Source organism: Cydia pomonella, chromosome 16 (genome assembly GCF_033807575.1).
Source record: "Cydia pomonella isolate Wapato2018A chromosome 16, ilCydPomo1, whole genome shotgun sequence".
NCBI lineage: Eukaryota > Metazoa > Arthropoda > Insecta > Lepidoptera > Tortricidae > Cydia > Cydia pomonella.
The window spans coordinates 531,949-551,429 of record NC_084718.1 but is presented as its reverse complement, the minus strand read 5'-3'; the positions used below and the strand labels follow the sequence as shown (position 1 = coordinate 551,429).

Sequence of the window (19,481 nt, the reverse complement as noted above, 5' to 3'; positions counted from 1 at the left end):
ACATACACTGACAGCGCATATTCTCCTGTGAATAGTATGAGTGTGAAAGTATTGTGATATTTAAGATGATATATTATAGTTTCCCGTTATACTCTTAATGAAAACTATGATAGTGCTTTTTACATAACTTAGCAACCTCTGTAAAATTTTGTCTATTTCAGTTAGAAAGACATAATAAAGAATACTTACTAAAAGAATATATAACCACAAGACTTACTTAAAACGTGTCTAATCGTAATATTTATTTGCAGGTTGGCTCGGCAGCCTACGACAACGCTCCGACCACGATCCGGCAAGGAATACCACAATCTGGACCCCATCATCACTTCCATGTACAAAAGCGGGAAGGAACTGTCCAACTACACTAACTTACCCTAAAATAAGAAAAAAGTAAAGTAGAAAAAGAGTTAGAATGCAGAGTTTTGTAAACTGACCCTCATTCTCGTAGATTTTTGTTTTTGTGGAATTGTTACCAAGATTTAAAACATTGAATAGAAAGCTCTTTTGACAGACGAAGAATTATACAATGATTCAATTCTATACAACTAGATGTTTGTTGCACATTCAGGTTTTTAAGAGACGAACAATATTTATAGTAATAACACATTTATTTGTGACTGTCGAAAGATCTTTTTAATGCATTTAAATACTCAATAGGAATATGTTTTGTTGAATTTCGTTTATCTGAGTCATAGTTTTTGTTGATTTATAGTTTTATATTAAAATCCAGTAAGTCAGACGATTAAATTTGATCGAGAGAGATGTAAAAATTAAAGAAACAGATATATTTAATTAAATAAATAACTATATTGGAAAGGTAAACGTAGTCACTAAGCTAGATTACATTCACAAAAATACGGTAAAATTAGTATTCCTTTAGTATTTAATTATGAAACCATGTTATTATACCATAAAATAACAACAAATTATTAGAAATCTGGATTGATTAAGAAATAGCTCATGTTACGTTTGAAATTTATTGAACACAAAAGACTGATTTTTATTAAACATTTTTACATTTATGTTACTTTATTTCACACACGAATCTAGTCAGAGATTGTATGATATATTTATTTAACTAATAGATGGTTGTATAGATGTAAAAATAGGGTATTATTATACAATTTATAAACAACGATTACCGGCAGTACGAGTAGTGGTAGATGTAAAAATACATTTTATACGACAATTTTCTTACAATATTTATCCTTGTAAAATATATCCTTTCAAATCATACTACTCAACATAGTCCTACTGACATAGTTATTTGTGTCCTTCTTTATGAAAAAGTATGTAATATTTATTGACGTCGAAAAAATATTTGAGATTTATGAAATGATTATTGTAACTCTAAATTTACCCTTAATTCTTGGTTTCAATAATAATTATGATGGTCTTTATTAAGTGAAACATTGGCACGTCTACTGGCATCGAAAGCATTCAGAAAAATTAAATTCTCCACATTTTAAGAACGTAACGTACGAACGTAAGAAGATAAGAGTATATATTAAGGCCGGTATCGTACTCACAACAGTCGATTTGTCTGCTCAATTGCCTCCTATTTCATGAAAAAAACTGCTTTTAAATGCGTCGCCATTCTTCTTGTACATTCGTAGAGTGGTCCATTGAGTGAACGCATCGGTGACCAATCGCACCTTGTGCTTTCAACTATTCCTTGCACTTCAAGTCGTTCCACATATGTGTCATTTCGACGTGTATATCTAAAGAAAGACGACACTGGACGATGGAAGAAATACGCAGTTTGGTACCAAGTTCCTGGATGATTGAGACGTTGATTCGGAACTGTGTCCACGTTATGCCAAACATTCAACTCCAGCACCACATTTGTAGAGCGCCGATCTTCTCTTTTTCGCTTTCCCTTAAAGTCCATGTCTCAGAACCGTAAATAAATATGGGAAACACTAATGCCCTGACCATTTGAATGTATTTACGGGGGTAAAGTGTCTTCTGGGTGTTTCACAAACTTAGTTAGGGGTCATCCATTAATTAAATCACACTATTTTCTAGGTTTTTTGACCCCTCCCCTCCTCCTTGTCACACATGGTCACATTTAACAAACCCCTCCCCCCTAGTGTGACGTCACATTTTTGGCAATTCTGTTTTCAACGAAATCGGCAAATAGAATTAATATTTTATCAAAATATTTTTGATTAAAGAAATATTTGTAATTTTATAACCCAAAACTGATTAGGAAAGAAAATTTAAACTAATAAAAACAATATCATTCCAATAACTTCTTATTTTACTGTGCAGCGAATAAAAATCTTTAATAAATCTTCGGTTACTGAAGCTTAAATTAAAGTGACGTCACAAAGTTTGTGACTCCCCCCTCCCCCTTGTCACAACATGTCACATTTTCTTGACCCCCTCCCTCCCCCTAAACGTGTGATGTAATTAATGGATGACCCCTTAGCTGACTATCTAACAATAAAGTTGCATTCAGATTCTTTTGAACATTTGCTCCACTTAGTTACTTCTGCTCCTGTAGAGTATAGGAATTCAATTTCTATGCGTATTCGTACAATCACGTCTGAAAATATCGATACGAAAAAAGTGCCGAAAATATGTATACACTAACTAAATATATGGGCAATAAAGTCGTGTACACATATTTTTGGCACTTTTTTCGTACCGATATTTTCGGTCGTGACCGTATCATGTCACAGTGACAATATAAAAGCAGTCAGTGTCAAAGGTACGAAATGGCACAAAAATCATATTGCTTGATCTAAAATTAAAAGTTCTTATTTTTTCTGAATGCTTTTGGTGGAATAAATCAATATAATCCGACTAATTTTGCTCAACAAGGCATTTCAAAGGCAAGGGACGATAAGTGCAATATCAAACATAGTAATAGTAAATTTTATACTTTCAGTAGTACATTCGCTAGTTCGTTCATATACCTACCGGTACTGTATCCTCTATGTATACCTATCTATACATAATAAACTATTATAGAGATTTGTACAACTGTATTTTATTATCTCCTCAAAAATCAACAGATATATTTTACAATAAGTTCCAAGAAAGTCATTAGTACAGTCGCCATCAGATATATCAGAGCGGCCAAGGTACTCACAAATATCTGAACACCCCTCAATTGTCAAGGAGATAGAGTGTGCGTTCTGATAGTTTTGATCACCTCGGCCACGCCGATATATCTGATGGTGGCTTTACGAGCCAGGTTCGAAGCTGCGACCTTCTGTTTTAGAGCGCCTAGGTCACTAATCGTGCCACGCGCGCTAGTCATGCCAGCTGCATTGCTGAGCTGTTTTGTTTATATTTACTATGTGTTATTTGATTTGATGTGTTGTCTGAATAAATGATTTCTATTCTATTCTATTCTAATCAATACTTTTAAAAGGTTTGAAGCTATGAAAATGGAATTAAAGTAAGAGATAATTTGTCGATTTTATTTCTTTTTCTGTGGGTGTCTTTTTACGGTTCCGTAGCCAAATGGCAAAAAACGGAACCCTTATAGATTCGTCATGTTCGTCTGTCTGTCCGATTATGTCACCGCCACTTTTTTATTTATATGTATTTCCACGTAAAAAAAAATCTGAGGTTGTGCAATAAAGAGGATTTGTTTAGTATTGTATTATATGTGTAAAAATATTTTGATAGGAATTTTATACTCAGTTCAGATTCTTTTTTTAAATAATCCAGAAATATTATGTTATTCAATGCCATACTCAGTTCGTCAATAACTCGGATTCAAAGTTAGACAAATCCCTTTAAACTTTAATCATATCCTATCCTTACACCCAAACCATGTCCAGACCCTAGGGACATATCTAGGTAGTCTGAACATGTTCGGGTCTAGACTTAATTGGATGTGAGTTAAGCTAATAAACAATGAGTTGAGCTAACAGACATGTCTAACGTTAGCTGGGGTTAACTAATAGTAACAATATTAGCAAAGACTAGTTCATAATAAAAACATATACAGTGACAGTCTATGCAATAAAGGAACAATATGTTATTTGTTTTATAAAGTGAAAAAGTGGTTGTTTAACCCCTTGTGCTAATATTGATATCCTAGCAAGCGAAAGTTTCCAAAATCTACGAGCGTAGTGAGTGATCCAAAAAATGGAATCTTGAGCTTTGCGAGGCTGAAACAAACTTTACTCCCAAATGAAACACAAAAAATTTCACCACACCAACACGAAGAAAAAACTAACTATAAAACATTACAAATCAATTTCAAATGAACGTTTTTAAATATTTATCATTAAAAATCATCACTGAAGTCAATTCTATCGGCTAACATGAGCAAACTACCCAAAATTTACATCAGATTACTTTGCCACACATATAGATAGAACGCAACATTTTTATCAGTTTTTGAATTACCAAGAAAGCCTTTATGAACTTCTTTTGCCTTGCCTTCATTTGGTTCTAAATAGATTTTTTATTTATTAAAACTAGGTTCAACCAAATTGCCAATACATGGATCTGCAATGTTGCACGTGGTAATGTCTACAGTAAAACAATAAACGCGTCATTTACTAGCATTGATAGTCTTTATAATTGAGTTGTCTTTCATATTATTGAATGATGTCACAGGTCAAAGGAGGATGCTGCAAACGACAGTTACGTGACTGATGTTTACAGTTAGGGTATTACAAAACTGGGTCGCTTTACTGTGACAAAATAGCATGAAATATATCAATTACATGTATTGACTTATAAATAACGCCCGTATAAGTAGATCTACGATTTTTTTTATTTGGATTTGAATTACATTAAATAATTAACGAATCCAATCTAAAAGAAGAAAAGTATGATCATTCATTTAAAATAGAATCAGGCGTTAATTTGCGGGAATCCATATTAATTAAAACAACAATATTACATTACTAACCCGCAAAATAAAAACGTGCTAGTCAATCAGTGCTAACCCGTTATACTAATTTGCGAATTTTTACTTGCAATTAATTTTAACACCCTCTCACCGTAGAAGTAAATATAACAACCCACCACTAAAAGTACAAAACTTGATAAGTGTTTCGTCTCTCTTACGTGGCATCCTCAGGAGATGCTGGAGATTCTGTCGGTCTGACGTCCAGCAACGATTCCGTTTTGGATTCCGAGATTCTGACTAACTGCACATTATTATTTCGCGGATTAGCAGAGTAATATTTTTGTTTTATTTAATTATCATCGTGTTGTGAAAGGAGAACGGTTGACAGCGCGTATGTCTGGAGTTGCAAGTACCAATAGGCTCAGGTAGTTGGCTTACGCTACGTGTTATGTATTTTTAAGATTGTATGTATGCATAGTTATTTGGAAAAATGAGTCCCACAGTCTCTTGCGCCGGTATTTTATAGTGGTGTAGGTTTAAAACCGGTAGTAATTATTTTGGTCTATAGCGAAATTATTTCGTCACCTTTATTTACCGACGCGTCGATACAGGTATCACTGGTCATAATCCGGTATATGTAAATGTGATTTAATGTGTTCCAAACGCGAACATTTTAGTAGTTTTTTCATTGTCCACTGGACTCATATCTTATTATTATCTGAATACTATACAGCTCTTTACATTCCCCTCGACTCAAACTCTCTATGTCAATTCAACCAACTTATCTTATCTTTCATTTGCTACCTCATGTTCAGCAGAAAACAAGATAAGTTTAAAGAGCAAAGGGAACTTCATTCAATTCATTCCGAATCCTCGCTGTAACTAAGTATCAATTAGCTTCGAGAGCTCTCTAATGTTTTTGGTTCTCGAGCGTTCCCGATAGTTGCAGAGTATTGCTACATTTATATAAAGTAGTCCATCTGCATTGAGTAGATACTAAGTGAATTAGTATTAGTGTATTAGTATTTTGGATAAGTTCCTAGCAAAAACTATGATAACCTAGAGAAGCTGATTTTGTAACGTAGGAGGTAATCGACCGAAATGTGGTGATGAAACCACGTAGCAGCATGGCGGCAATGGCGCGGCGTAAAGTATTATTTCGCTGCGTAGGTGATCCGCACCCTGCACCGCGCCCTGAAGGCAGAGGCGTGGCATCGTATGCGCCATCTACGCGGATTGCCTACACCTTGATACAAGGTTTTGCGCGGCGCCAGCGAGCTACATGGGTTCTTCGCCTATTGGACTGATCAAATTCTTTGATCTCTGTACAAAAGGCCTACCAACAATGGTGAAGAAAGATAAAAAAAGATGGCGGCTGATGATGGTGGCAGATTATCAAAGAATAGCTTTTTTTTATTTAAACCTTGAAAATTAGTATGTAGTGAACCCCACATGACTGTGAGTCACATCGAAACCTGACTAATTGCAATAAAAGGTTTACTCCTAGTTTCCCCTCTGGTTTGGAAGGTCAGATAGTTTCGCAATAAAAAAGCCAGCGCCAATTCTTAGGAATAAAGAGCTTTTTACGCATCAATATGTAGATGTGAGACGGAAATATCTCCATCGTGTCTCACGTATTGCAGTGTCCCTCTCATCAATTACAAATTGAGGAAGGTGCAACACGCGCTTAAGTTACCACAGCGGACTTTTAGCATCGCTACTTAAGAATAGAACTAGGTTAACGCTAAAGCTGCGTACGGGACCCCCGCGACCGACGACGTGGTGAATAGCAGATCAAGGCCATTCATACATTATGCTCGACCAAATGTTTGATTTGTTGCTTACCCCGCCGCCGATCGTGTGCGTCCAGTCCGCGGCCTAAGACGGTTTGGTATAGGCTACTGTTTTCCGTTATACTATGTCAGTAGTTCATAGTTCTCGATTACGCTTATTAGCAGACGTTTGATTATGGAATTCGAATCGTCGATTACTGTGAGGACCGCTATCTGCGAGTGAAGTTTATCAATTGAGCCGATTTGGGATGATTAAGGTGGATTTATGGGCTGGTTTGGCAAGTTTATAGCTGTGATAGAAACTACCTTTGACTATCTTAAACTATAATTAGTAGATGGTAGTAACGTGCGGTTTTGCAGGTGTCCATGGGCGGCGGTAATCGCTTACCATCAGGTGATCCGTCTGCTCGTTTGCCTCCTGTATCATAACAAAAAACAATAGTAGCGGAAGAATCAACGCGCCAAAATGATCTGCCACCCTGAAATAATTTTCCAACTTCAGATAAATCTCTACTGCCCGCATAGCCAACGTGCCAATCATTAATTCTTCGTAGCGTAGCGTAGGCATCTCTCTCTATTACTCTCCCATATTAACGCGAAAGTGCCAGTTGCGTTTCGTTTGCTACGGAGCGTTAACGATTAGCGTGTTGGCTATGCGGGCTGTTCCCTAACAGCAGAATATAATGGTACACTGATGATGCGTTGTCTATTCCGCTGCTTTTGTTGCGGACTGAACAGTAGGTAAATATCGTAGTTGAAACAAAAATAAATACACTTGATCGCTCTAAAAGTGAATGATACAAGGCGGTCATCGATTTCACCTATAACCAGATTTCTTTCTTATGGTTCCGTTGTCAACTAGAAAGAAACTCTTATAGTTTCGCCATGTCCGTCTGTCTGCCTGTCTGTCCGTCCGCGGCTTTGCTCCGTGATCTTTAGTGCTAGTAAACTGAAATTTGGCACGAACTTATAAATCAGTAACGCCGATTTAAATAACATTTTTTTATGGTGGCTCCACTACACGAAACTTTACTTGAACCCTATAGTGTGGGGTGTCGATGAATAGGTCTTTCAAAACAAATATGACTTCACGAACCGTTTTTTTATAAACCTAATATTTTCGGAAATAATAGCTCTGAAATAAAAAAAAGCTTGTTATATTGTTTGACAAAAAAGCATAATTTTCGTTAACAAGTTCGTAAACATCATTATATTTTCTTACTGACACCTTGAAGACAGACTTTTGATCTCAAGTGACACAATTTACGAAATTTTCAGCAGAAATGTCTGCTAACGATATTGTATATTTTATTCATAAGCAAAAATAGAAATATGAGCCTCTCTAGAGTCAATAAAACGATTGGGTAATGCTTTTGTTTATTAGTGGTTAAGATCAGATCCCAGGTGACCTGCCAGCTTAATAAAATTGTGAAGTATTCTGACTGCGTAGGTGAGGTTTGATTAGAAAAACTAATTGTGATAATGTGAATTTAATGAAGTAGTCAACGTTGAAAACGTTTAGAATGAACATTTTGACCTGATTCAATAATAGTACATTACGATACAAGTGCGAAAAATAGGAAATTCGAAACGAGTGGCGATAAATTAAAACACGACCGAAGGGAGTGTTTTAAATCGACACGAGTTGCGAATTACCTATTCGCACATGTATCGTACAACGTTTTCAAATATATTTACAGTACATATGGTGTTACTTTACCGTACTAGTGCGAAAATTAGCATATTACGTAACTATGTCGAAAATTTAAAGAGCCATTATATACTGAAATATTTTTCCAACTTCAGATAAATCTCTACTGGCCGCATAGCCAACGTGCCAATATTAATTCTTCGTAGCGTAGCGTAGTCATCTCTCTTTATTACTCTCCCATATTAAAATTACTTACGCGCTAATTAAGCGCCTGACATGTGCGTTGTAAATTATTTAATGAATTAAGTTATATTTGTTTTTTTATTTAAGTATTTGTTTTTTGTATGAATTGACATGTTATCAAATATTTATTTAATTGTAATTACTACAAATTTTGAATTTTTAACTTATTATTTTATTTTGACATTATTTTATTTCATTTTTACATTTCACTTATGAATTAATTGTTTAATATAATCATAGAAAATTTATTTATTTGCTGACATGTCCACTCACTACTTAGTTTAATTAAATTATAAGTATGTAATTAGTTCGTAAGTTTTCTAACACAATATATTATTGTTAAAGAAATAAATAAATGAAAAAAATTAACTGTAAAATGTTGTACGATACATGTGCAAACTTGTTTCGCACTTGTATCGTAATGTACTACCTATTTGGGAAAGGGCTTTCTTCCCTGCTAAGAGGATCAAAGTGTCACTTTTTTTGTTCTAGGACACTATTTACTAACTTTTTTCCATACACATTTTTAGCTTAGGTAAGTAATATTTTGAAACAATAATTTTCTCATAGGTGATGTGAAAAGCAATACGTGTCACATGGTAACTCCATCTGGGCGTTAACACAAGAATCCCTCACTACGCTCAGGATTCTATTTTCACACCTCTCGGAATTCTATTAGTTAGTGCTTCTGGGCATTTTCCGCAGATCGTCAACCATTGTGCCTATTTTGCGTGAATCGAGGTAGCGCTACTCTAACCACCCCAGCTCCTCCACGAAGCCTAGCAAAGCTTTCAGGTTGCTAACTGCCTCTCCTAGTGTGCACGGAGTCCATAGGTATTTGTTCCTGTATACTTCTACCTGTTTGCAGTCTAGGAGAACATGTTTTGTTGTTTCTTCTTCTTCCATGCACCTCTGCACATGGGGCTGTCTGTTTTACCCATATTCTGTAGGTGTTTGTTAGGTGTTGTCGGGATTCTATTATAGTTTCCTTGGCAAAGATGTTTGTGAACTTGGTTGTACAGTCAGCATCAAAAGTAGTGGATGAAACAACGCGCCAAAAGTATCTGATGTTCCGTATAACTTTTCCAATTGTAAATAATTTTCAAAAATTCGCGTTCAAAAATATATCCTTTACAGTCTTAGTTGTTCTATATTAAAGACATGACTTTTTGTTAAGCTGTTACAGAATGGTAGATACTTATCAAGCGTTATTTAATCCGCTTTTAATGCTGACTGTACAATAGGATTGCCCCGCCATGTATAGATCGTGTCATTCACGAAGACGCGTGCCTTCACTCGTATTGCTATATTATTAAAGTATAAATTTGACGAATCTGCGCGTCATCGTGGATGACACGAACTATAAATACATACAGCCGTAACGTAACTGCCATTTAAAAATCTTATTAGTATCACGGCTGCTATGCATGAGTTATTTTTATTTTTTAGGGTTCCGTAATCAACTAGGTACCCTTATGATCATCATTTCCTAGCCGTTTTCGACTACAGCGACTGCGTTCTACCGCTGAGAGCGTCGCTGGTGCGCTCTCAGGTGACTGATGTAGCCAATTTTAGCAACAAATGTGCGACCACACTCGCTGCAGGTCAGCACCCGTCCGACATAATTGTAAAGTATGGGTACAGGTGGTCTGGCCTTCAGCTCGTCGCGCTTAGCGTCGAGTTCTGTGCGTCGCCTAGCTTCAAACTGACGCACCTGCGTCTGTACAGGTACCCATATAGTTTCGCCATGTCCGTCTCTCTGTTCGAGAAATGATCGTTAGTGCTATAAAGCTGCAATTTGGCATGGATACATAAATCATTCATGGCGTTTTTAAACATTTTTTTCGCTTTTACCCGATAGTGTGGAGTATCGTTGTATAGATAGGTCTTTCAGAACGAATAAGGGTCTTCGAAAATAATCGCTCCGAAAGAAAAAAATATGTTTGCCTACCCCCGCCCGCCCTTTGCCCGGAATTTGTGTATTGGGTAAATAGGTAAGTAGCATACAGGGTGAAATTTTAACCTTCAGCCATACTGTGCGTAGTGACTTTATGCGTCATACTGAACAACTTTTATTATGGGACAAAGTCACTAAGCAAAGTATGGCTAGTGATTCAAAGTTTACCCTGTATATTCCATAGCTGTTTATTTTGAAAAGAAAGCGCCGCACCACTAGCTTTAGAATAGTAGAATTCCTCGTAATTTTACTTCCAACAAAGAGTTCATTAGTTGTTCCATGATTCAATTAAGGAGACATAAATTCTACAAGAAAGTCCGAAGCTAACCGACACTACTTACAGCGGGCATTGGATTCTAAGCTCTTCCTTAACAGTGACAGATCTGTCTCTATTCGCTGTGAATCCAGCAGACCTTCTCGTCGTATACCGACCTCGCGCCTCAAGAAAACCACTTTGAACCCACATTGGGTTTTACAGCTATATCGTAACACCATCCAATTATGACACGTAATTTTCTGATCTTTTCTATAGAAAACGAAGTGTCGGATGCCTCGGCCCAGACCCGGGCCGATCTAACGTGAGTCACCCTTAAAGCGATAATTCATCATTATATCAGCTGACTTACGATATTGCTGGACATAGATCTCAAAGAATCATGTTTCGTTCACCCAACGGTTCCTTAAGGTCTTAATCAGTTACAACTTGTTGAAAACAACAAGTTTAAGAGAGGTATGGGCATTGTGAATGTCATCTCGCTTTGTGTGGTAGGGCACAGCCAGCGGATGTCATTCCAGATCTAGAGCAGAGCCCAACTGGGGAAGTACCTCCACCTTACAGAAAACCGCAGCCAAATAACACGTTACTAGACCCTACTCATAGTGTTGTGTTCCTGCCGGTGAGTAAGGTTGCCAGAGCTCAACGAGGGGGGAGGGGGTTAGGGTCGGCAACGCGCATGTAACTCCTCTGGAGTTGCAGGCGTACATAGGCTGCAGATACTGCTTACCATCAGGCGGGCCGTATGCTTGTTTGCCACCGACGTAGTATAAAAAATAAAGTACTTGTTGAATGATTGTTTCCCGGTTCATGATCACCCAAGAACCTATAGTATAAGAACCAAGACGGAGCTCATATCATAAGACAATCGACGTCACCATAATAGCTACCGTGGAAATTCAGAATTTCTCGTGTAAATTAGAATTATTACACAAATTGACTAAGTCCCACAGTAAGCTCATTAAGGCTTGTTTTGTGGGTACTTAGACAACGATATATACAATATATAAATATTTATAAATACAAAAAAAAATTCAACGAGGGAGTGGGGGGGGGCGGGTTAGGGTTTAGGGTCGGCAACGAGCATGTAACTCCTCTGGAATTGCAAGCGTACATAGGCTACGGAGACTGCTTACCATCAGGCGGGCCGTATGCTTGTTTGCCATCGACGTAGTATATAAAAAAAACTTAAATACATAGAAAACACCCATGACTCAAGAAAAAATAGATTGATAGGTAGCATTTATTAGTAAAAAATTAAATTCTACATGTCAAGGTAATTTCTATTAGCAAAAAAAAACATTAATTTTATTTAAATGTAATTGCATTACTAAAATTACATTAAAAGTATTTACGGTTTGAGGTAAATCCATTGCACATATATTATTTAAGTAAGTACCTGCTTTAATCAAAAAGTCGTATGTTAGTAAACATGGATAAAATTAACAAAAAATTATGTCATTTCATAATATATAATTGTGGTACAGTATTAACTTCAAGACACTTATATCTGATAATTATTGTTGCACATTCTTTGCAGCATCAGGCTTATTTTTCTTATTTGTCTATTATAAATTCAAATACAAAATTGACTTAAAAAAATATTTGTCATTCTGATTACTTCAGGTTACTTTTTTATACTGATTTGGTTGTGTCGTTGATGTGATTTTGTATTTATTGTAAATATTTATTAAAACAATATCAAAGGTATATTCCTCCCTTTTATTCATACAGTCCACCATAACCATACCATCTTTTTTAATTATAATAAGTCATTTAATAGGGAGACAATAATTAGTCTTTTACGTAATCGTTACAAATAGGTACAAATGTACACACAAATAAAATTTATGTGTGTGATGAACACAAATGCCTTTCCCAGGATTTGAACCAGGGACCATCGGCTTCATAGGCAGGGTCACTACCCACTACACCAGACCGATCGTAAAAAATAATTACAAAACTTAAGCTTTTGCGGTGTACAGTCACGGACTAATTGTTGAGTTATTTAGGGTTTACTTTACACTGGACATTTCATACTGTTAGTATTACAGCCAAATTAGCTTGAACCTTAGGATGGATCAACAACCTTACCTTACCAGTACCTTAAAGTATAAAACGATGTAATTAAAATATTGAGTTGGTGCATAAATCATTGGACACTTTTATTTCATAAAAAAAATTCTAGGTTTCAATTCGGTTACACGCTAGAATAATCTATTATTCTACAGAATGTTCTAGGAGCTTTACGCCAAGGGGTATAAAAGAGCGCGCGCGTTCCTAGTTGTTCAATTTAGTTCAAAATGGAACCGCGTCAACTACGAGCGATCATGCTTTACGAGCATAATCTAGGGACGAGTGCAAGGCAAACGGCCGAGAAAATTAACACTGCGTTCGGACAAGGCAGTATTGCTCATTCCACAGTGAGTTATTGGTTTAAGTCTTTTGATAAGGGGGACACGAGTTGTGAAGACAAACCTCGCTCCGGTCGGCCAGTTGTCTTCGACGAAGACCTTCTACGCTCACATTTGGAAAGACATCCGGATGCGACTACCAGGGACTTGGAGAAGGAACTTGGGTACGACCATTCCACCATAATTCGGCACCTGCATGCAATGGGCTACCACAAAATAATGAGTCGGTGGACACCCCACGCTTTGACAGACAGCGAGCGCGCAGCACGCGTGACCATATGCGAAAGTCTCCTCCTGCAACCACACATACAAGACTTTCTCAGGTCCATTGTCACCGTCGATGAATCCTGGGTTCACTACAACAACAAAACGCGGCAGGCCTATTGGGTTCTACGCGGAGAAAGGGCGCCAACGGAACCAAAGTCAGATCTTCATGGACGAAAGATAATGTTATCAGTTTTCTGGGACTGGCAGGGCATATTGGGAACTGTTGGACGAGAAGCAGACTATTAACGCTACTATTTATGGAGATCAACTGGAAAAGTTAGCCCCAGAAATAGCGACTATGCGTCCAAAAAGGCTGTCTGTATCACTTCTTCAGGACAACGCTCGACCACATACTGCGAAGTCTGTCCGCCACATTCTGGAAAAGCTGAACTGGACAGTGGTACCTCACCCGGCATACAGTCCTGATATTGCGCCGTCGGACTATTGTCTGTTTCGGGCTCTAAAGTTACATCTAAGAAAGAAGAAGTTTGAAAACTATGAACAACTCTCAAGACGATATTGCCGAGTTTTTTGACCACCAGCCTCCTGCTTTTTGGGAACACGGCATAATGTCTTTGCCAGAGAGATGGTTACATGTTGTTGAACATGTAGCCATCTCTCTGGCTATGGTCATTATATTGTGGATTAATAAAAAATATTTTTAATAAATGTGTTTGAGTGTCCAAGAATTTATGCACCAACCCAATAGAATACAAATCGTGGCCTGATTCGCACTTTAAGATACGTTAAGATTTTGCTTAAGATACGACATAGATATTTAGCGAATTTTTGACGTATCTTAAAGTTCAAATCAGGCCGTCTCAGTTGTACTGTTCTAATCATATTATTTAGCAAACGCTTCATAATACGTTATCTCTGTAATCTGTGCTTAGCGGCCATTTTCTACGATCACTATGCTCCGTTTAAGTCTAATCTATCTCGCTGAGCTTTAGGAATATAAGGCCCCATCTAGTACAAATGCATGCGCCCCGCCTTTCCCGTGCTCGCGTTATCGCCATCCAATAGTGTGTGTCTCGCTTAATTGGCCTAATATCTTATTTTTAAGGAAGACTACAGGTTTTAGAACAAGGAAGTTTCAAGGTTTTGAGAAAATTCCACTCGTTATTGTACGATAATATTAAGAACTAGCGTCTGTCCGCGATTCCGTCTGCGTAGAATGATGATGAAAATGTATAAATTTATTGACAGACTGACAGACGGACAGACAACAATGTGATCTTAAGGGTTCTGTTTTTTTTTCTTTTCAGGTATGGAGCCCTCAAACAAAATAGTGAAAGAATAAGGATCAAAGTCAAATGGCGTTCTAAAAGTTTTAATCGTGTGTCGAAAGATGGCAGTAAATTTACTGTGGCTACAAAATTTTCTTTGACAATCCACCTCTATTTCAAATTCTTTTTGATAAGTAAGGGCCACTTGCGCGTCCCAAGGTTAGCCATCTGCTGCTGCTCGCTGGCAATTTCCTTAATAAATTGTGTTGATTTCGTTGCCACATTCCTTTCGCGATTAAAACGTTCAATTCGTCACTCATTTTATCGAGGAAATTGACAGTGATCTCGCCCGCATCAACGCCGCAGCAATAACGCCTCAATAATAAGTTGCCATCCAACTGCCAGCAGAAAATAAATGATGTCCCAAATGTCCGGGACCCAATTATCCGTTGTTCATCAAGGCATGATATCATTTAAATAAAATACGCCGAGCTCAATATCGAGTTAAAGTGACACCCTCTTACAAGCTCGCAAGCAAACCCGCGGGCAATGCGATTAATTAGCAAACCGCGTACAATCTTGTTACGGGAATCGATAGTAATTCAATCGCGGTGTTTGCGTGTCGGTTTCACCCTCCTTTGATACCAAGTGTTGACATGATAAGGCCGTTTTTATCAACCAATATAGCGGCTAACTGATTTAAAACGTGATTCGATTACCAAATAAAAGCTATAATTATCTATGTAAAAAACAGTTTCGTTACTAACGCACAACTTATAAATCATTAAAATTAAAGGTCTTTAAATTAGTTGACAGATTTGAAAAGTAATTTTATCACAAAGTAGGAAGTATACATGTAACATACATGTTATCTACATAAGTGAAACAGTACGAGTACGAGTATCTGTGGACACGCAGTGTATCTGTTGAAAGTAGATTGATTATAGAACTCAATTAAGAAAAAAAATAGAAAACATCCTAATGTGGGTGACAATGGGATGAAAATTTTAGCGTTTTACGCGGAAAAAGTCGCGGTCGGTAGCTAGAATCAGTATATTTCTTCATATAAAAATAAATAGATGAAGTGTTACCCTCTTCCTGGCACGCAAGCAAACCAGCGGGCAATGCGATTAATTGACAAACCCATCTTGTTACGGGAATCGATAGTAATTCAATCGCGGTGTTTGCGTGTCGGTTTCACCCTCCCCGTGCCAAGTGTTAACACGATAAAGCGGTTTTTGTCACCTTGTCTGCATACTGATTTTAAATGCTTTCATTGTATTTTATTTTATTATTTTAAAGACACTCCTACTTAACTAACATAAATAAAGCATGCAAATATTCAATATATTTATTTTTAAACCATGTTCATAGTATTAGTGTACATTCCCTTAATCCTATGTTAGTCTATACTAAATTATAATAAATTATATACTAAGCCTCTGAATTCCATATGTACACCGTCCCAGTGTTTCCAGAAGGCGCAAGTAGGCGACTCTAACATTAGGCGCAAGAGGCTGTTGGAACTGTCACGCACGTGACGCATCCTGGACGCAGTTCTATTGCGGTTTATCCAACCAAAGCAGTCAGTGTGCGCCTCCGCGAACATAACTGACGCCCTACAAAAACAAGGCAGTCCCACCAAGACAGCATCCTGAACCCATTGTTGTACTGGACGCGCAGGGCATTGAAGGCCTTTTTAGTAAAATGTGTGCACAGGCTGTACGTGTTGTCTGGAAAAACGCTTTATATAGCTAATACATAGGTACAGTCAGCATCTATAGTGTTGGATGTGTTGGATTAAACAACTCACCAAAAATAACTGCTACCCTGGAATATTTCTTCAAACAAAGATTTATCTCTACAGTTCCCTTTCCAACGATCCAATTTTACTACACAATAGGTGCATTACGATACATGTACGAGTTGCGAATTACCTTTTCGCACGTATATTGTATGTTTTACAAAAAATTTAAATTTTCGACATACGCACGTACAGTGCTAGTTCGGTAACTAGCACTATACGTGTGTATGTCGAAAATTTAAAATTTGTAGTGCGGTCACTAGGGCGGTAAATTAGCGCCATATGTACTGTAATAGTACATTGTACAACGAGGGGGATAAGTAAAACTTTGGATACGAGGGTGGTAATTCCCGACAGCCGCGGGCTGGAGGGCATTAAAGACCCGAGTTTGCAATATTCTTACCCCCGGAGTTACACACAATGTTTTTCATCACACTTGCGAAGAAAAAACTAAATTTTAAACGTAATAATTCTTAAATACGGTGACATATCAAACATTCGTCCGCCATTGTGTAATTTCTTGGCAGGTGAGGCATCGAAGGCACAGACCTATAATATTCAGCATTCAGCCACGATTGAAAATTATGTAAAAATATTTTAAGCGGCTGTTAAATTAATCAAATTAAATAATTTTAAACATAAACAAAAATATTGAATTATAAAGTCAGTATTTTAAACGTTAAACTCATTTATGCTACTTGGGTTGTATGAATGAGTGACATAATATAAAAATTAATATAAGTGACAATAAAAAAGCTATAGCTTTTTTTTCACAATCCATAACTCCCGCGGGAACAAAATAGGCCTTTGTACTTCAGCACACCTGCATGAAATAAGATCTTTTTCGAGCAAGTGTGATGAATAAATATTTGAGAACGTTGACAGTACGAGTACACATTACATTAAGTAAGCTTATAAAAACCTCTTTTCGTTCTTCACTATCACAAATAAAAAATATTGCATAAAAATGAATGAATTCAAAACAAGCATTGAAATAAACTTTAAATCCGTAATTTATAATCGCTTTGTCCACAATAATTGTAATGTTAATGAATACAAGTTGATATTACAATTGCTTGGCGAGCTCAGTCGAGTAATCTCGGGCATAACATATCATTATATGGCAGCTTGCTCTGGATCCACAGACTAACGCTTACTTAAAGATAATAGAAATATTACAAAAGGGTATACCATTTTGAAAATCGTCCGCCATTTTGAAAGAAAAAATGGCGGCTCTAGAAACTGCCGAGGGTCCTCTATGATATTTGGTCGAGCACCCCCCACCCAAGTCTTACCGTTTAGCCGGGCTCTTATGCAGATTCCTGGTCTTTCATCAGATCGAAAAATCCATATTTTTCCGGACCTAAGTTTCGAGACTATACGATGCCATCTTTCTTCTCGCTCCAACCCTAACAGTCTCCAAATAAAACATCTATATATGAAATGTATCGGAATGCAGCTATGTATCACATGGGTATATGAACATTTCATTTGTATGAAAGAGGCACACTCCGCACATTACAAATGAATAAAGCGTAACCATCAGGCGATTGACTGACATCTCCAGTTTGTTTTTTACCATAGAGTCTATACATCTCTATTGTATTGTAGTAATTATTTATTTTAAGATTATATGTTTACCCAGGTATTGGCTGTTGTATTTATGAATGTTGTTATGTATTTTTCATGTCACTATATGATGTTACTATAAATGTTATATTGACTTGTAAAAGAGCCCTTGAGGCCTACTTGCAGAATAAATTTTTGAATTTTGAATTTTGATTCGTTTGCTGGTTTGTCTCATTAAAAATGTGACACTTTTGAACTTCAAGGTGGCCGCTAGGGGTCGCCGTACCAAATGTAAGGTTAACGGACTGGAAAATACGAATAGCTGTATTGAAGGGATACGGGGGATGATTATGTAACAAAATATTTTTGAATTCAATACACTTCCAATCCCTTTCCTTTCCTTCTTTTGATCACATTTTTGATGTTTTAATTGTTTTACAGATAATCTTGTACATTACTAGCGACCCGCCGCGGTGCTTCGCATGGGTTACTCAAAACCTTCACAAAAACCTTCCTCAAGACCCACTTTATTGATAGGTGAAAACCGCGTATAAATTCGTTCAGTCGTTTTTTAGTTTATCGCGAACATACAGACATAATGACAGACGCGGCGGGGGACTTCGTTTAATTTTATAAGATGTAGTGTTAGCTCTGTGGTATGTCCTAGCTCCTGGGTGGTCACAATAAGTCTGGTTCACCGAAGCGTACGACTCGGTGGCAAGAATACACGACCGACTTCCGACTAGCCTTTGTGCTCCGCTCCGGTAGCTTTCAGCGATTTGCATTCTTTGATTTATTACGCTATGCTGCACGATGCAATTGAAATTGCTAGTTATGAAATGGAATTAAAATTAGTATGTGTTCTAAATTATTTGTTCTTTATTTGTAATTAAAACTGTATTAATACCTTTCGTTTCTGGAGAAATGTTAAAATATTTTTAACCAGAGATCTGATAGCAAGACTTGAATGCATTAAATAACTCCGTGCAACATAATTATAATAGTATATTAAGATACAAGTGCAAAAAATAGTAAGTTCGCACATGACTCATACAACGTTTTACAGTACATAAGGCCCTTTAAATTTTCGATATAGTTACGTGATGTTATTATCACACTAGTGCAGTAAAGTAGCACCGTATATGTACTGTAAATGATATTAAAATTAATTTTTTAATTTATAATTATTATAAATTAATTTAATTTGATTATTTTTAATTTTTTCCTATTATTTGTTATTATTTTTCCTGCACCAACATACACAAATGTCTCTGTTTGACCCAATGGTTGACTGGTAGAGAATCCGTTTTGACGTTAAGTTCGCCATTTGTACATTTATCTTTATGTGTGCAATAAAGTTTAAATAAATAATAATAAAATAATATTACAGTGTCTCTTAATTCTTGTTTCTTGTTCTTTTTCTGAGCGTGTCAGTTCCTTTGTCAATTACAACTT

At 36.8% G+C, this 19,481-nt stretch overlaps 1 protein-coding gene across 1 annotated transcript in view; it reads left to right on the top strand.

Annotated features, from left to right (window-relative positions):
- The window catches only part of LOC133526197 (uncharacterized), a 714,530-nt gene extending 711,247 nt beyond the window's left edge, over positions 1-3,283 (top strand). The window contains exon 10 of the mRNA XM_061862709.1: positions 252-3,283. Coding sequence (XP_061718693.1) covers positions 252-378 — 127 coding nt within the window. The 3' untranslated portion in view covers positions 379-3,283. The remainder of the gene's footprint in view (positions 1-251) is intronic.
- Positions 3,284-19,481: the final 16,198 nt, after the last annotated feature.